The 12024-nt window shown below is 36.8% G+C and overlaps 1 protein-coding gene across 1 annotated transcript in view; it reads left to right on the forward strand.

Annotated features, from left to right (window-relative positions):
• Nucleotides 1-12024, forward strand: part of DACH2 (dachshund family transcription factor 2) — a 619342-nt gene that overhangs the window by 448444 nt on the left and 158874 nt on the right. The window contains exon 5 of the mRNA XM_059910621.1: nt 6477-6635. Coding sequence (XP_059766604.1) covers nt 6477-6635 — 159 coding nt within the window. The remainder of the gene's footprint in view (nt 1-6476; nt 6636-12024) is intronic.

Here is a 12024-nt window from a genome sequence, read left to right on the forward strand (position 1 = left end):
GATGAGTGTACAAGTTCCTTTCTGGGAATTACCAAGCTGTAGTGAGGCCAAGGAAAAATGAAAAGATGGCATTCCCTAGCCTGTGTTTCCTGAGAGCCCCTCCATAGCCTCTAGAAGTGTGGCAAACCTGAAACCTGCCCCTCAGGCTGAAACTCAAGGACAAGTAAATAGGCCTTTTTCACAGGAAAACTGGGGATGTGTGTCAGTTTGCTGTGAAGTGTCCTGTAGCCCACCAAGAACTGTCTCTCCAATTGTTTTAGTCATGTGTGGCTCAGCAACACAAGTCTCCCTAGCCAAAAGAGCCAGGCAAGCTAGCAGTGTCCCCTGTGTGGACTCTGTATGCCTGCTGGTTTTTACCAAGGCAGGGGGAGAGTGCAGGGCTTGGGCATATCTGCTGGCTTCAGCTTTAGTGAGGCAGCAGAAGAGCAGAGGGTTAGGGCCCACCTGCTGGCTATAGCAAGGCAGTGGGATGGTGCAGGGCTAGGGTACTCCCGCCTTTTTAAATTAGCAAGTGGGAGAGCACAGGGGCGGGGCATGCCCACTGGCTTTAGTGGGACAGTGGAAGAGTGCTGTGACTGTGCATGCCAGTTGGTGCTACCATGGTAGGGGAACAGTGCCAAATTGGTGCTGGCCAGTGTCAGTGCCAGCCAGGTAGAAGTAGAGGGCAAAAATGCCACCCTCCAGTGCCTCTGTCCCTGGACAGAGTCCCACCAGACACATACCCTTTCACAAGATGCTTTAAGATTAGCAAATAAATCTCCTTGACATATAGTTTAGGCACTATGCAAACTCCTGTTTTTGTGCTGGGTCCCGGGGTGAGTGAGTCTGTGAGTGAGCACTTTAAGAGTAGAATCTCAGTCCCCTACAGCTCTTTGGGTTCCTACATGTAAACTTTGTTGGTCTTCAAAGCCACACATTTTGGAGGCTCAGGTCTTCAGTGTAGGTCTCAGTGTTTGGGGTGCTGACATTGGGTACAAACCCCATACTCCTCAGGGAAAGTGTCATATTTTTTAGATCACTCCCAATTTAATGATTTAATTATGACTTTTTTTGTACTAAAGGCTACATGCTATTTAGAGTCATCAAGCAATGTGCCTTCAGCTAGAACTCTAGATAAACAAAATAGTCTATGAATGAGAAAACAAGCTTTACTTAGGTCATATGCTACATAGACTTTGCTTCTTATTTGGCTGCTTGCTTTGTGCCTTATGTATATAAGATTACTGGAAACATGATCAATTTAGGCCCATATTTCAAATAGTCTGAGTTATATGTTTTGTTCTGGCTACAAAAGGCTGAAATTAAGGATAGCTTATTATAAATATTTATATTTTTTTCATATCCAAGACCATACTTTTAGATTTCATAATTAACTTATATTTTCTCATAATAAGTAGCATTTACATTTTTGCTTTCCAATTTATATTAGCAACTCCTACTATATTATTCTTCTTAAACTTCAAAAGACACACTCAACTTTAGTCAGAAGAAAGAGATCCTTTTTTTAATATGAAATCCTTGTAGATGACTCACTTAAACCTAGTAGTCTTAAAAACTCAAACACACAGAAGTAGTAGTTTGAATTTACAGAGGATTACTCACCCCTATGGGGAGTATGATGATCACTGATTACTAAATTATCCTGATACCCTTCACTGTGATTTCTGTCAATGTTTTATTAGCTCCTTTCCACTCGTTCTTAACAGCAAAGCACATTAAGAAAGTGAAGGCCAGTAGTCTGGTAAAATGAGAGTGTTATGGTTAAGAATGATGTGTGGTATTGGTACTTAGAGCCTTACTGGTGGATTTCTTTTATACCCATTTGAAATAAATTGAGGGTTTTGGCTTGTAGGCCTATGATAATTTGTTTGAAACATATACTCTTTTCCATTACTTTTCATGAACCTGACCACAGTAAACATTCTGTTATTAGGTGTGTCAGAAGAATGGGGGGTTGGAAGAATACTAGTTAGGCAAAATTTTGGTGAATTAAAATACTGCCTTGGGTCCTACTCATGTTCCTGCTTCTTTTCAAAATTATTATTTTTAAGTAAATGGATATAAAGGTCCTGTCCATCTCTGAAATTCTATGTGTCTATTGCAAAGTCCCCATGATTCAGAAGCCTCTTCCTTCTGGCCACTTCTCCCACAAAGAAAAAGCAGCAAAAATAAACAATCCTCTGGGAACCCTAACATTTCACAATGGGTTTTAAAGAAAAAATAAATTGCAACTTAAGAGTTTATAACTAAGACAACAAAAGTTTGTTAAATGCTTTGTCAAATTCATATTTCCTCATAGTTCGTCACTTAATTATTCTTATGCTGATTCTAATTAAGAATATGTTTCTACTACGTGGAAGCTTATAAAAATGTACTTCTCTCTAGCTTTCTCATTGGAAAGACTGGGATCATATTAATTAGTTAACTATAGTATTAATGTATAACAGTCCCTATACTGCTTATTTCATAGTTTTAGTTTTTCTAAACATTGAGCTAAAATAGTGATAAGTAGATGAAATGGAAAAGCTGAAATCATTGATTCAATTCTTAAGGATTAGCTGTGTTTTCTACATTTTCTTTCTCTACTTAGGACTGTGTTGGGTTAGGTTTATACTTAATATGAAGCTCCTTGAAGTAAAGATGAAGGCTTTGATAAGCCTTCTCTGTTTGCCCTAACTACTACCTTTTTGGTTTCTTAGACATGCCTTGTTGAAATGCTGTCCAGTTTTTCTTCTCTTTACTAGAGGGATTCCCTCTTAAAGCTAGTATTATCTGATTCAGTAAAGGGTACATACTCTTGGGTTATGGGCTGAATTGTGTGCCTCAAAAATTCATATGTTGAAGGCCTGCAGTACCTCAGAATGTGACCATATTTGGAGATAACATCTTTAAAGGGTGATTAAGTTAAAATAAAGCCCTTAGAGTGGCCTCTAATTCAATCTGCTTGGTATCCCTATAAGAAGATGAAATTTGAACACATAAAGAGACACCAGAGATGCACACACATAGAAGAAAGACCATGAAAGGACACAAGGAGAAGATAGCTATCTGCAACCTAAGAAGAGAGGCCTTGGGAGAAACCAAATCTGTTGACACCTTGATATTGGACTTCTAGCCTCCAGAACTGTGAAAAAATTAATTTTTGTTGTTTAATCTACCCACTCCATGGTGTCTTTGTCCATTTGGTCTGCTATAACAGAAATTCCATAGATGGGTGTAAACAACAGGGCATTTATTTCTCACAGTTCTGGAAGCTGGAAGACCAAGATCAAGATGATGGTTGATTTAGTATCTGGTGAGGACCCACTTCCTGGTTCACAGACAACCATATTTTTGCTGTGTCCTCACATGGTATAACGGGGCTCAGGATGTGCCCTTCACAGAGTGGTAGAAAAAGGTTGACTCTAGATTACATTGGTAAAAACAATTTGTTAGCTTTAAGTGCAGTGGATGTTATTACAGATTGGCACAAGGGCATAGGGAAATGTAAAATTTGGGGCTACCAAAGCCTCCATACTGAGTCATAAGTCAATTTGTATAGACTTTAAAATGATAAGTATTTTAGGTCAAAAGACAAAAATGTGTCCAGAGCTTCCTATGCAAATATCAAGGATGTCCCATACTCCTCTGTCACTCACTTCATATATAGTTGCCTTAAGAATGAAGGATAATTTCATGTATTTATACTTGGTGAAGATGGGCACAGCTGGTAACCAGCTTCCTTGATCATTTTTAACCCAGTAGTTAAAAAGATGAGAATTGTTGGAAAAAGTTCATCTAAAGCTCTCATAAAAGTAGACACAAAAACACTTGGAATCCTTTATTGCAGTTTAAAAATAATTTATATTCAAGTTATTTGGAATATGTAATATATAAAACATTAGACAATATCTAATGTACCATTTGTTATTGAAAATTGACTAAAGGATTTTCAATTTATAAAATAAATATTGACATAATCTCAGCCCTAGTATTGTTGCATGCTGTTGCTGCTGTGATGGTGCAATACCATGTTAATATCAATGGTATAATTTAGTGTCTTCTAAATGTATCTTTCTTTGTCAATGTGTTGCTCATCATTTTACAAATTACAGTTCTGTAATGGTGAGATAATTCATATCTTGGACATAGTGCTAAAATGATGAAGTGTTTCCGTTGTTGCTCAGCAATTGATCTTCCAAAATTTTGCATTTTCTGGTATTAATCATGTTTATGGGCCCAATGTTACTATAAAGAATTCTCAGTGTTGCAATGTGGTTACTTTCATCATTTATTAAGATACTCCCCTCATCCCCCTCCGCCATTCTTGTTCATTATAGCATAACAACGTCATATTGATTTTAATTGGAATTTCAAATTTGTGAATGCTAAATTATGTCAATGCACCAACCATAAAATACCTCCCTGCTCTTAGGCAGTGACTAACAACAGCAAACATCTGGATGAAAAGAGAGAACAACTGATGTAATCATAAGAGTGTTGCATGTTTTCAGTAAACACACCAAACCTCAACATGATCAAGGGACTGATTTCTGGTCCATTAAGCCAATTATCAAATTCAACCAAATTGCCTATCTTTTAAGCTTCCATGCATGTTAACTGAATGGCTTAAAGCAGAAACTGAACAATTAGCTACTTATTTCTTCCCCATTTGATTGGAAAACTTTGTTTTTATAAGCATGGCCAAGTACCCCTCAGACTTTATATATGCTGATGGAGAATCTAGTGTTTCCTTGTCTGAAATTTGCCTAATTGGAAATTGGCCAAGACTCCCACTTTTGGATTAGAAATTGACTTTGGCCACAAGATGACTTGAAAGAGTCTAGCAGAGGGGATTGATTCCCAGAAGTGGGATAAGAGCAGATGAATGGGTTAAAAGGTTAAAAAACAAAACAAAACAAAAGCAAACAAACAAATAAAAACCTCCCAGAGATTCTAGCAGTTTGCTTAAATAAATTTTAAATCTTCAGGGAGAACACCACTTTGCCTTGAAAACATTTCCCTAAAAAGTCTACAACTCTAAAAGCTGATTTTGCAAATGTGATACTTGAAAGCAAAAGTATAAACTAAGTAAATACTCTATTTTATAAATAAAAACATGCAACCTCTTTGACCCAGAAATCATACTCTAGGGAATTGATTGAGTCTAAGGAAATATTCAAATGAATGTTGTTATTACAGTAAATTTATAATAGTGACAAATTTGAAACAAACTTATAATCTAATGTTTAATAAACTATAGTACATTAACTCAGTAGACTGCTATGTAGCCATTACACTTTGTAAATCTGATACCTGAAGCAACATGGCAGAGATGTTTATAATGTATAAATGAGTATCCATATGAACAAAGCCTAGGAGGAAACTCAAAGAAGTGAAAAAAATTACAATGTTGAATGTTAGGAATATGAGCATCTTGATTTCTTTCTACTTTTTTCTTAAGCCAGTAAGTGCACATATTTTACAGAATGCCCAAGATCCCCAGGCCTAAATCTCTCCACAAAACAGGGTCAATGTTTTGGCAAGCAGATGGGATAGAGTCAGCCAGTTGGAGATGCTAATGTCACAATTCCAGCATGGGAATAAGAGCAGAACCACTGATCTCTGAATTAAGGAAATACATCAAATGAATAGGTGGGGCTGCCCACACAACCATTTTGTTTTCTAAAGCCAGACTGTGTGCTACTGCAGTGATTGTAATTCAACCCCTACCCCTCTGTTTAAAGTATTCTTCTTAAAAGGATGCCCTGCAAATAATTTTGTGGTTGTTTCCTATATGCTTTTAAGCAATGGTTCTGCCCCACAGTATGCTAAGTGCCAGATGAAATAGCTATGCCACTGTAGATTATTATGATGATATAGTAGTCTGCATTTATGCATACTTTACTTCACTCTCTACTATGGATGATCAAAGTAAAGCACAATTTCAAATTGAGAGCTGTGGTTTTATGTTTTATCCAGCTTATTTTGTATAAAAGCCTGCTGTGTATGAAGAGATTAACTTTTTGAGGGCTGGATCTGAGAACAAAATAACTGATCATTTTGTATCTTACCACATATTTTTGCATGTCATCATGCTCTTATGAATGTGTTTCTTTTGAGTGAATAGCAACTGCTCTTCATTAAGATATAGCACACGTATGTTAGAGGATTGGAAGGAGAGGCAGTAATGTTCAGTTAAAGGCCTTCAACATATAAACTCTTTCAAAAGTTATTCATTATGCTTCCAGATTTTTTAGACTACCTGTAAGACAAGTGAGCCTATATTATTAGTGAAAGCTGTTTAGTCTTCCCAGAGTCAGCTTAAATCCAAGGCTATTGAAAGTTTTTGAAACCATCATAAAAATGAGTCACTTATGTTTAATAATAATTTTCTATATAGTAATATTAATAATTACAACCCTAAAAAGGGAGTTTAAAAATCCTTCTCATGGAAAGTTGTTAACTTGCAATCTGTTTATATGAATGTTTTTCAGGTGGAAGTGACTCTTCCTGGGATAAGGATAAGATGCAGTCTTCTCTTGCTGCTCCTGGACCCCAACATGGAATTGCTCATGCAGCCCTGGCTGGCCAGCCAGGCCTTGGAGGAGCTCATACCCTCAATCCACTGCAGCAGAACCACCTGCTGGCCAATAGTATGTATACTGTCCTCCCAAAATTTGGTGTGTAAGAAAAATACCACCCAGGAACCACTGGACAACTTGCAATATCAGGGATGGTTTATTTCTCTTTGATAAGGTTTAACAATTTGAAGTTAGGAAGGTAGATAAAGAGGAATTCATTTGAAAGGGTGAGGTTTTTAGAACACAGATATATTGAGTGGCCATATAGCAGAGTAGAGGTACATAGGAAGCTATGTAAGAGAGTAGTTAAGAATTCTGGCTATAGTCACATAAACTTGGGTTTGAATTCCACATCTTTTGAATTCTGTATCACTGTCTTGCTCTGGAGAAGTCAGATAACTTTTCCAAGTCTCAGTTTCCACAACTACAAAATAGGAATAAAAATATACCTAGGCATTAAGGCTATTGAGAGGGCTAAAAATAATAAAGGAAAAACTGTTAGCAGTGACTTGCATATAGTAAGTACTTATTACTCAGTAGTCAAGCTACAGCTGAATTATACAAATTCAGGTTTAGATAATGTTTTTAGGAACTTCAAAGACTCAGAAATCTTTCTGTAAGGAAGCAGGCCTTATATATATTGCTTAGCTAAAATCTTACCTTTCTTACAGACAGGAAATCTGGGAGAAGAATTCCATTATTCCTTTCTCTGAGACTTTCATTCCCCCACTAGGATTAAGACAACAGAGGAATTCTGAGATATTTTAACATGATGTCCTAAATCTTAATGAAATTCATCAGTTATTAAGCATATAAAATAAGTTATGGTGTCATCCTTTAAGGAGATTATAATCTAAAGGGTGAAATGTCTCATAAAAAATGTAATGTTAAGCAAAAACAAATAAAATGAATGCCAGAAAAGTTGTAAATATTATAAGTCAAAACCAACTGATTAAGATAGACTTATGTCATAAAGAAGGGGAACCTAGAAGACTTCTTGTTTCTGGTCTGACATGTAAAGAGCTTATAAGTTGTCATTCTTGTCCTCACAACAGGAAAAAAGTGGACAGTCTGAAAATCAACAGCTCTTTTAAATCCATCAGAGACTGAGTACACAGGGTACAGTTATCCCCCAAACTGGATAGATTGGCAGATACAGAAAATCACAGATTATAGGGAGCAGAAGCCAGAGCTAGAGCCTGGTAGACGCATTTAAAGAGTAACTGAGTTATTTCTGAAGATTCAGAGTAGATCTAGCTTGAGAGATAAAAACTCCTGGGGGCCCATGCTTAGGGGGTCCCTACAGTTTCATGAGTTTTACCTCCAAAGCCCCATGAGGTTCTCAGGATGAAGACTTGATAAAGTTGTCCTCATGCTTCTAGAAGAGGAGAGAAAAAATAACCATTTCAAAATATGTCCAGAATGTTCTGTTCTCCTTAACAGAAGTCCATCCTCAAAGGAAACTACTTTACCAGAGGCTTAAACTATTTGGTTTCACCACAGCCTGACTTGGGGGAAGGGATACAGTAAACTCCAGTACCCTGTAGCCATTGATGCGAGGGAATAGAGATACAAAACTCCAGCCCCTTTAGTTTTTCATGTGGGGAAAGAGAAATACTCAACTCTAGTCCCCTCTAGCCTTCCTGTCTCACCTAAGAGGGCGAAAAGGCAGAAAAGAACTTGTGAAAGTCACAGCCCAAGGACACAGTCTCACTAGGAGACTGAGACTTAATCATAGGATTATAGACCGTTTCTTCTCTCTACACATTAGGGCTCTGCCTAGTAACAGGGGGTTACTACTGAAAGAACAGAAAGCCTCAGAAAGCCTCTAGGAAAAAACAAAGACAACAGGGAAGATAGGAAAATACAGCTGCTAATATGACAGTTACAGCAAACAGAAAACAGTCTAACTCCTTGCCAATAAACATAAAATTTCCCAATAAAGGTCTGTTTATGTCACTTCCCTTTACCCAATACACAATTTCTGGCTTTAAACAAAAAAATTACAAGGCATGTAAAAGGCAAAAAACACAGTATGAAGAGAAAAAGCAAGTGACAGTACCAGAATTAGATATAGCAGATATTTTAGAATTATCAGACTAGGAATTTTAAATAACTATGATTAATATACTAAGAGAATGGGAAAAGTGGAAAACAAAAGTATTCATGGAAATTTTAAGCAGAGAAAGGGAAAATCTAAGCATCAAAAGGAAATACTGAAAATCAAAAATACTTCAGTAAAATGAAGAATGCCTAAGACGGGCTCATCAGTAGACTGGCCAGGGTCAAGGCAAGGATTAGGAAACTTGGAGATATGTCAATAGAAACTTTCCAAACTGAAAAAACAAAGCAAAAATGAATGGAAAAAAGAACAAACGGAACAGCATATCCAAGAACTGTGTGGCAATTACAAAAGGTGTAGCACACATGTAATGGAAATACTAGAAGGACAAGATAGAGGGAAAGGAACAGAAGAAATATTTGAAGTAACAATGGCTGAAAAATTTCCCAAATTAATGAGACACTCCAAACTACAGATCCAGAAAGCTCACAAAACACTAAGAAAGATACATATTAACAAATCTACTGCTATGCATATTATAGTCAAAATGGAAAATCAAAAAGAAAAAATCTTGAAGGAAGACAGAGGAAAAAAAAAAAATCTCCTTACACATACAGGAACAAAGAGAAGAATTACTTTAGACTTACTTTCAGAAACCAGGCATTAAAGAATAGAGTGGTGTGAAATTGTTGGTGATGAAAGAAAAAATTCCACCAACCTAGAATTTTGTATCCAGTGAAATTTTCCTTTAAAAGTGTGGAAATAAAGACTTCCTCAGATGAACAAAAGTTAAAGGAATTTGTTACCATACCACCAGATCTGCCCTGTAAAAAATGTTAAAAGAAAGTCTTCAGAGAAAAGGAAAATGGTATAGGTCAGAAAGTTGGATCTACAAAAAGAAAGGAAGAGAGTTAGAGAAGGAATAAATTAAGGTAAATATTATATGTGTGTATATATATATATATATATATATATATATATATATATTCTTAATCGAACAAATAAACTGTTCCAAATAACAATAACAATGATATATTGGGTGATTATACTTTATGGATAAGTGAATAAGGTGAATAAGTGATATAAATGACAGTGATGTTATAAAGGACAGGAGGGAGGAATTGGAAATACTCTGCTATAAGGTAACTTCACTACCCATGAAATGGCTTAGTGTTATTTGAAAGCAGATTTAAATAAGTTGTAAAATGTATATTACAAACTCCAGGGAAATCACTTAATTTTTTAAAAAAATAAGTATAATTAACATGATAAAAGAGGAGAGAAAAATGAATCATATAAAATGGTCAGTTAACACCAGAGAAGGCAACAAAAGAGTGGAAGACAAGATTTTAAAAAAAGAAGAAACAAGGACATGAATAGAAAACAGTAACAAATATGATAGCTACCTACCCAACTATCATAATCACTTTAAATATGATTGGTCTAAATACACCAATTAAAGACATAGACTGACCCATGAATATTAGTGACCTGGGATATTGATGATTTTGCTTGTACTTACTTAAACAAAATACTTCTTGTATAATCAGGTATCAAGTATAAAAAAAAAGAAAAGGGCTTCCCTGGTGGCACAGTGGTTGAGAATCTGCCTGCCAATGCAGGGGACACGGGTTCGAGCCCTGGTCTGGGAAGATCCCACATGCCGCGGAGCAACTAGGCCCGTGAGCCACAATTACTGAGCCTGCGTGTCTGGAGCCTGTGCTCCGCAACAAGAGAGGCTGCGATAATGAGAGGCCCGTGCACCGCAATGAAGAGTGGCCCCCACTTGCCCCAACTGGGGAAAGCCCTGGCACAGAAACGAAGACCCAACACAGCCAAAAATAAATAAATAAATAAATAAAATTAAAAAAAAAAAAGAAAAAAAAAACAAAAGCAACAACAACAAAAAGAAAAAATAATGGAGACAAAGTAGATAAGAAAACCCAGGAGCCAGCCATGCTGAGAGCCACCCTCCCACCAGTGGGCTGGCACAATCGCTGGGACTGCCTGAACAGTGCAGCCAGCCCAGTCAACACCCAGCCCTACACACCAGTGGGCTTGAAGCCATTGCACAAGGAAAGGCCTGGCAGCCAAATGGGCTGGGGACTAACCCCACCTACCAGTGTGCCCATAGTAATTGAACCCATCACAACAGAAGGGCTCATGCAGCCCACACAGAAGACACTCCTAGAGCACATAGCTCTGCCGACCAGAAGGTTTATGCTGCTGTGCCCCATAAGACGTCTCCTATAAAAGGCCAATTTTCCAAAATCAGGAAATGTAACCAACCTACTTAATACATAGAAATATACATAGAAAATTAGGCAAAGTGAGGAGACAGAGGAATGTGTTCCAAACAAAGGAACAAGACAAAACCACAGAAGAAGAACATAGTGAAGTGGAAATAAGCAATCTATCCAATAAAGAGTTCAATTTAATAATCATAAAGATGCTCAATGAAGTCAGGAGAAGAATAGATGAACACAGTGAGAAGCTTAACAAATAGGTAGAAAATATGAAGAAGAACTAAACAGAAATGAAGAATACAATAACCTAAATAAAAAATGAACTAGAAGGGATCAATGGTAGATTAGATGATACAGAGGAATGCATTGGCAAAATGGAAGACAAAGTAGTGGAAATCACTCAAGATGAACAGAAAAAAGGAAAAGAATTTTAAAAAATGAGAACAGTTTAGAAGACATCTGGGACAACATCAAGCATTCTAACATCAACATGCTGGGGGGGCAGGAGGAAAAGAGAGGGCAGAGAACTTATTTGAAGAAATAATATCTGAAAACTTCCCTACCCTGGGAAAGGAAATGGACATCCAGGTCCAGGAAGCACAGATAGTCCCAAACAATGTGAAACCAAACAGATCCACATGAAGACAAATTATAATTAAAATGACAAAAAATAAAGAGAAAATCTTAAAAACAGTAATATGCAAGCAGCTGGTTACTTTGAAGGGAACTTCCATAAAACAATCAGACCCTTATCAGCAGAAACTTTGCAGGCCAGAAATGACTGGCATGATGAAAGTGATTAATGGCAAAAACCTACAACCAAGAATAAACAATCTGGTAAGGCTGTCGTTCATATTTGAAGGAGAGATAGTTTTACAGACAAGCAAAAACTAAAGAGTTCAGCACCACTAAAACTGCTTTGCAAGAAATGTTAAAAGAACTTCTTTAAGCGGGAAAGACCACAACTAGAAATATAAAAATTATGAAAGGAAATGTCTCATTGGTAAAGGCAAACATACAGGAAAGGTAGTAGATCAACCACTTAAAAGCTGGTAGTAAGGTTAAAAGATAAAAGTAGTAAAATCATCTATATCCACAATAAGTAGTTAAGTGATATACAAAACAAAAAAATGTAAAATATGACATCAAAAAC

This window comes from Balaenoptera ricei, chromosome X, assembly GCF_028023285.1.
Source record: "Balaenoptera ricei isolate mBalRic1 chromosome X, mBalRic1.hap2, whole genome shotgun sequence".
Lineage (NCBI taxonomy): Eukaryota > Metazoa > Chordata > Mammalia > Artiodactyla > Balaenopteridae > Balaenoptera > Balaenoptera ricei.